General features: G+C 46.8%; 1 protein-coding gene across 1 annotated transcript in view; it reads right to left on the reverse strand.

Moving 5' to 3' along the window:
• Nucleotides 1-7,417, reverse strand: part of MSRA (methionine sulfoxide reductase A) — a 327,591-nt gene extending 320,174 nt beyond the window's left edge. Inside the window, exon 1 of the mRNA XM_068405678.1 lies at nt 7,240-7,417. Coding sequence (XP_068261779.1) covers nt 7,240-7,369 — 130 coding nt within the window. The 5' untranslated portion in view covers nt 7,370-7,417. The remainder of the gene's footprint in view (nt 1-7,239) is intronic.
• Nucleotides 7,418-7,762: the final 345 nt, after the last annotated feature.

The raw sequence follows: 7,762 nt of genomic DNA on the forward strand, positions 1-7,762 counted from the left end.
TCTTGAGTTCAATATGTCTTGTTCAGTCCACATAGAACTGAAATTCACTGTTGTATGAATTTAATGTAAAATATACAGACTTGGAATTAAATCAAATAGTAAAAGCAAATGCAGATTAATTCATCAAGTTAAAAATACAATCAGACACTACAGCAATGACTTGAAAAGCTCTTAGGTATTCAGGAGATGATCACTTAAACACAAAGCTCCCAGTGCAACACTTAACCCAAAATGTTAGTTATGCTTTGGTACACAAACAGGAAAATATTGAGTAGGAATAAGACTGAAGTTGACACTACCACTAGTAAAATCCTATGTCTACTTCTGACATCCAAAACTGAAGAAAGACCTTAAGTAATTCATGACAGTTTAAGAAAAGAAACAAAAATTAATAAATGATTGAAAATGTGCCTTCTGCTGACAGAATAAAAATTCACTTTGCTTGGTTTGTGTCTGGTTAAAGTCTTTGCTTTTTTTAAAAAAAAATAGGCTAACCAGCAATTTAATTATGATCTAAACATATTTCATGAAAACCAGAAAACACATACTACCACGGTTTTCATCTTCATGAAGAAACCTGTATCAAGCTGCAATGGTTGGAAGTTGAAACATAACAAAGTGATTCAAAATATGCACTTGTTTAATGGAGAGAGTCATGAAACATTGGAACAACTAATGAAATTTTGCAGTGGATCCTCTGTCAAATGACATTTTTAATCAATGTTTTCTTTAAAGAGATTTTTCTTTAAAGAGATCTGATTCAAGCAAGAATTAATTCATGGAAACGCTGTGCTCTTTCATAAGGAAGGTCAGACTGAAGATCACCATGACCTCCTCCACATTTGTAATTATTGCTCTATTAATCTATAAATATAAAGCTAAGAGGCTTAATAGGTTTAAACAATTGTAAGACTGTCTACCCATGAGCTGTACCTTTACAGCCTCAAAAAAGTTAACCCACTACAGATGTGTAAGTAAGTTACAATGTAAGTACCTCTGGTAGGAACATAGCTGAGAGCACAGAGAGAGAGAAGATATTTCCTGACACTACTCATTGGGACCACTGCAAAACGTTCTTTAAATTTACTCTACTCTCCTATCTCAGGCTATCTAGGATTAAAAAATAGTGTATGTGTATATATATATCTGTTATTATACAATGTCTTGCACAGGAGGTTCCCTCTACATTATTAGGGCTCCTTGACTAGTGCTTCTACCACTATCATAAAATAAAATAGTCAGTTAAATAGTGTAAGCAATATATACTCACATACTCCTAAAACACAGCCATGTTTCAGTAGTAATGTAACTAAAATTAATTCTGAAAACTAGAATTATACTAGAAAAGTAGAAGCAATAAATAATATGTGATTTTACTATAAAGCACAACATCGTATTGCACCATTATACAGAAATCATATGAAAGAAATAATTTTCAAAAATGAATGCAGCAGCTCTGCTGCAAGGAAAGAACAGCACTACAACCACTAATTCCCAGATTATGAAAGTTGTTGAAGACCAGATAAATCCAACTTGATTACAAAAAGAGTAAGTGAAGCTTACTGACTTCTACAAACAGAACCCTTTCTATCACAAACCAACTACTTAGTCACTTCACAGAAATCCGTATAATATACAAGGTTTAACTGCATAATTTTCTCAGACTCAGATCCTAAATTACAATAAAACAAAAAAAAAAGTTACACAGACAAGGTCAAGTCTCACATAATCAATCTATAGCTTTCCACAAGACTAGATTAAATGCAACTGTCAAGCTGAAGTTGTCACTCAGCCGTCTTCTCCTCTCTTTTGGACTGCAGCAAAGGAGGGAGCAGTCTGAGCTGGTCTCCATACTCACAAGGTTTGTGAACAGCGGTCAAGAACCCTCAGCACGAGAGGTTCCCCACCAAACAGCCTCACCTTTGAGAGGTGGCTCTGGCAGACCTAGTTGCTGCAGCGCAAGGGAAGGAGCTGCAAGAAGAAATGAGCACATTATATCGCATCAGGGATGAGGAGCAGGAGATCAACAGGATCTTCAAAGAGACCGCACAGACAAGAAGCTAAATGCTCTGCAGCTCGTCACCGAGGAAACAGAGACCCTCAACACCATTGAAGATGAACAGGATGGACACCTCAGGTCACTGGATAAGGATCAGTGCTAGTCACCGCTTAAAAGGGCTGGCAGATGTTTTCTTCAAGTGTCTGCACACTAAGGCAGAGTTGGCTCACAAAGAAGACTCAGATGTCCAAGTCTGGTCACAGATCTTTGATGTGATCAGAATCAGAGACCTGCCACAGCACACACAACCTGAGCAGTGTCATGGATGGGAATTGGGTATGTAGGAAGGATTAGCACAGAAGAATAGGATGGGGAGCTGCACTCCATGGGAAGAAATTCCTTGCTAGCACAGAGCTCCAGTGTGAAACTGCAGTCACGTCTGCTGAGAGCCTCAAAATCAAGATCAGAGGGGAAACACTGGAGATGGTGTGGTTTGAGGTCTGCTACAGAGCAGCTGACCAAGAGGACATAAGTGGGTGAGGCTTTCCACAAAGAGCTTAGCAGAAGTCTCCAGGCTGCAGGCTCTGGTCCCCCTGAGAGACTTCAGTTGCCAAATGTCTGCTGGGAAGGTAACGTCAAATTGTGCAAGCAATTCAGAAAGCTGCACTAGTGACAATTTCATACCAAAAGTGCCAGAGGGACCACCAGGGATAACGGCTGGTTGTTGACTGGTTGTTCAGAAGCAGGGAAGAACTGGTGGCATGGTAGCAGCAGATGGCACAGAGCTGAAGTGACCACAAGATGATGGAGTTCAGGATCCAAAGAACAGCCAGAAAGGTACACAGCAGATTTAGCATTTTGGACTTTCAGAGCTCAGACTCTGACTTATTTAGGGAATTGCTAGGTAGAGGCCCCTGAGAGGCTGTCAAAGGACGAAAGTGCCCTTCAGGGTGGTCTGAACATTGGCAAAAACTTTCTAAGTGAACTAAGGAACAAAATATCAGGCAGAAAAACTGCGAACTTCATCAGAAACACAGAGCTGCTTAATGAACTAAAATGCAAAGAGAGAGCACACAAGAAGGAGAAACAGTAATAAGCCACAAAGGAGGCATATAAAAGCACTGCCTAGGCACTTAGGCCCAAAATCAGAAAGGTCAAAGCTGAAGATAAAACCAGCTAGGGACATAAATGGTAGTAAGAAACGATTCCACAAAAATTACAAGAGTAAAAAAAAAGCTCAGAGAAAATCTGGATGCCTTGATGAATACCGAAGACAGCCTAGGAGTAGTACAGAAAAGACTACAGTACTCAAAACCTGTTTTGCCTAAGTCTTCACAAACAAAGACTGCTCCAAAACCTCTGCATGCGCTGGCACAGTCAGGAAGAAAAGCAGCAATGTGGGGAAAAATGGGTTATGGCTACTTAAAGAAGTTAAATGTCCAAGGAGCCACGTGGAGTTGTTCCAGGGCTGCGGAGGAGGCTCGCTGGTGTGACCATCAGAACACTGTGACAGATCTAGATATGATATCTAGAAAAATCCGGGTGACTGGGGGAGATCTCTGATGACTAGAAATGGGCTACAGTAACTGCCCAGGGAGGTGGTGGAGTCACCATGTCTGGAGCTGTTTAAGAAAAGACTGGACATGGCACTTAGTGCCATGGTCTAGTTGGCATGGTGGTGTCAGGGCAATGGTTGGACTCGATGATCCCAGAGGGCTCTTCCAACCTCATTGATTCTGTGATTCTGTGCCATTTCCAAGGAAGGCAAAAAAGAGGATTGAGGAACTATAGAATGCTCAGCCTCGGCTCAATCCCAGGACAGATCATGGAGTGTGTCCTCTTAGAAATCACTTCCAAACACAAAGAGAAGAAAGTAATTAGGAATAGTCAACACATTTACCAAAGGCAAATCATGCTTGACCAGCTGGGTTCTTTATGATGAAAAGATTGGCTATGCAGATAAGGGCAAAGCACTGTATGTAATACATGTTGACTTTAGCAGGGCTTCTGATACCACCTCTTACAGCATTTGCATTTGGAAGCTGAGAAAGTACTGGCTGCAAGAACGCTGCTAGGCGCTAGACACATCAACAATTGGCAGAACCACCAGACTCAAAAGGCAGTGATCAATATCTGGATGTCTAGTGTGTAGGAGGTTACCCCAGGGGCTGATGTTAGGGCCAATATCATTCAATATCTTAAACAATAACATGAATGGTGTGACAGAACACACACTTAGCAAATTTGAGGGCAATGCTAAACAGAGGGTGAGAGCAGACGTGCCAAACAGCAGAGCTTCTGTCCAATGACACCTTGAAAAATTTCAGGTCTATGCCAACAGAAACCTCATGAAGGTCAACAAGAAGATGTGCAAGTCCTGCACCAGAGCAAGATAATCTCAGCCCTGCTGGAAAGGACCTGCAACTATGCTCGCTCCATGCTCGTTAAATATGAGCTAACAATGTGCTCTCATTGCAAATAAAGCAAACTGTGTACTGGGCTGCATTACAAGGAGCATGGACAGCACAGCAATGAAAAAACACTCTCCTCTGCTGCACTGGTAAGAACTCACCTGGAATACCATGTCCAGTTTTGAGTTCTCAGTTTAAGAGAGACAATAATACAATGGCAAGGGTCTGCAAGGTCAATGGGCAAGTTGGTCAGCAGCCTACAGCACACACCCCTACAGAGCTCGCAGAAGCTGGGTGTATTTCAGCTGGAGAAGGGTACACTAAGGGGCAATCTTACAGCAGCTTAATAAGGAGTGAGAACGACAACTCAGCCAAACCCTCCTCATCAGCACCAGACAGTACTGGAAAGGGCAGCAGCCACTAACTCTTCCATAAGACATTCATGTTGCACATGAGGAAAAACCTCTCTGACGAGAAGACAGCACAGCATTGGCACAGGGACTGAACTGAAGCGCCCTTCTAACCAACACTCCTCTGATTCTACAACCTAAGAGTAATTTAAACAAAAGGAATGTTACTGAGTAAATGTTACACAATGTTAAAATTTAAACTGCCATTCTCTTCTCAAAGTAGTTTACATCTTAAGATTTTTAACTGTCGCAATTCATTGGAGCTCCATGGTGTTATTAAGTACATCATGTTTAGTCACAGAATAAAAATGTCCAAAATATTTCCTATTTGGCCTTATGAGGACACTTTTTGTACAGCAGCACAAAATTATTCTATCTATGGAGTTACAGAGCATAAAACGGACCTAGTGTATCTTCTGTCCAGGCTTTTATCCACAAGCAAAGTGAAGGTGACACTTTAATCTAGGCAATGTGCTACCCTTGGTATCATCTCTAGAGTTCATTGCCCTAAGGACATCAACCCCATCTCTGCACCGCTCCTTTGAGTCCACCGTCTCCACATGAGACATAATACTCCTCCTGCTACCTTTAATTTCACCGCTACCTTCCTGCTACCTTTAATTTCACCACTACCTTCCTGCTACCTTCAGCATTTTACCAAATATCTACACAATGTAAGATTTTACTATGCTCTCAAACACTTCTTTCACTGGGCTTATGCCACCATCCATTTATTATTCTCCCACCAGCACTTACGTACTTTATGCGTTTAAATTTTTCTCCTAAGTTCAGACTTTGTTATGCACCTTAGGTGTCTGGAGCAAAGACACATATAAATAAACACCTTGTGCAATGAGAGAACGACCACGCATGTTAGAGCACCTACGTGCCACTGTAATTCCTATCTAATGGTGATGATAGTCATGTTGTAATGTTTTCAGTTCCTACGAGGGCTGACAGAAGGCAAAATTGCTTAATTCCACGTTGCTACTTTGCGTAGCTGACAGCACACATTCACTCAAAATGAAAGGAAGAGTACTGGAGAAGCACTGAAAGAATGTTTAATAACTTAAAAACACTCTGCAAACATTAGGGTTAGAACATCCACACCATGCTTGGGCATTATTTTTTGGTATTATTATTTAACAGAAAAAGTAAGAGCTAGGGAAACCTGTTTAAAATCCTGAATAGTACGCCTGTGGCCCCAAAAATTAAACAGAAAACTCATTGTGTGGCCACAAGAAAAACGGGTATGTGCTTGTCAGCTGCTCCAGAAACCGATTAACTCCTATTCTTACAGAATCAGAGAATCAGTCAGGTTGGAAGAGACCTCTGGGATCATCAAGCCCAACCTTTGACCTAACAGCACTGTGTCAACTAGACCATGGCACTAAGTGCCATGTCCAGGCTTTTCTTAAACACCTCCAGAGATGGTGACTCCACCACCTCCCTGGGCAGCCCCTTCCAATGCCTAATGACCCTTGCTGAGAAGAAATGCTTCCTAATGTCCAACCTGAACCTCCCCTGGCAAAGCTTGAGGCTGTGTCCTCTCGTCCTATCGCTAGTTGCCTGGGAGAAGAGGCCGACTCCCACTGCGCTACAGTCTCCCTTCAGGTAGCTGTAGAGAGCAAGAAGGTCTCCCCTCAGCTTCCTTTTCTTCAAGCTAAACAATCCCAGTTCCCCCAGCTGCTCCTCGTAGGTCAGACCCTCCAGACCCTTCACCAGCTTGGTCGCCCTCCTCTGGACTCGCTCCAGCACCTCAACATCTTTCTTGTAGTGAGGGGCCCAGAACTGGACACAGTACTCGAGGTGCGGCCTCACCTGTGCCGAGTTCAGGGGGACGACCCCTGCCGTAGTCCTGCTGGCCACACTAGTGCTGATACAAGCCAGGATGCTGGTGGCCTTCTTGGCCACCTGAGCACACTGCTGGCTCATATCCAGCCGACCATCGACCAACACCCCCAGGTCCTTTTTCCCCAGGCACTTTCCAGCCGCTCTTCCCCCAGCCTGTAGCGCTGTACGGGGTTACGGCACGAGTGCACAGGACACGTCATTGTGCAGCTAAATCACGAAACAGTCGCGCTCCACGGGCACCCTCCGTGCTCTTACCGGAGCCCCCCCCTCGCCCTGGCGCTGCCTCACACACACGCGCCGCCCCCGCCATGTCACCCCCCACACACACACACCGCGGGGGGGCGCCCCGCTGCGCATGCGCCACAGCCCCGCGCGCAGGCGCCGCAGCGGCCCCCGCCCGCCCCGCTGGGAGCGCTGTGCGCACGCGCGCAGGGGCCGCCTGAGGTAGCGCCGCCGCCTCTCCGCTCCCTGAGCGCGTCGCCGCTCTCTTCACCCCCCCGTCCCGCGACGACACCGGGGCGGGCCGCGGGGGCGAGGGGGGGAAGCGGGGAGGGGTCGTCCCTACCTGCCACCGGGATGCGCTGGCTCCTGCCGGGGAGCGCTTCTTCCTTCTGCGGCAGCCGGGAGGCCGAGTCGCCCATCCTGAAGGTGGAGCTGCAGAGCGCGCGGAGGAGGCGCCGCGGCGCTGCCGGCATCGCCCCTGAGGGCAGTCGGCTGGCGGCGGGGGCGGGGTGAGGTGAGCGGCCCGGCGCGCGCTGGCCGTTGGGACGGGCGGGAGGGGGGCGGCGGGGCGCGGGGCCCGCCCCCTGCCGGGCGGTGCCGGGGCCCCCATTCCCCGGCTGTGGCGTCCTGGGGGCTCTGGAGACGGCACCCCCACCACCACCCCCCGCCGGTGTGTCCTGGGGGTGGGCGCTGCGGAGGGTGCAGCTGCCTCCCGGGGGTGTGTGCACCCCCCCTCCGTGTGCCCCAGCGCGGTGTGCCCCGGGGTCTGTGTGCTCCGAGGGGTGCAGACACTCCGGAGGCCCCGCTGGCTTCCCTTGCTCGGGGTTTGCCCGCCCCAGAGCAGCCCTTTCCTGGAGCTCTGCCCT

This window comes from Nyctibius grandis, chromosome 1, assembly GCF_013368605.1.
Source record: "Nyctibius grandis isolate bNycGra1 chromosome 1, bNycGra1.pri, whole genome shotgun sequence".
Classification (NCBI taxonomy): Eukaryota; Metazoa; Chordata; class Aves; order Nyctibiiformes; family Nyctibiidae; genus Nyctibius; species Nyctibius grandis.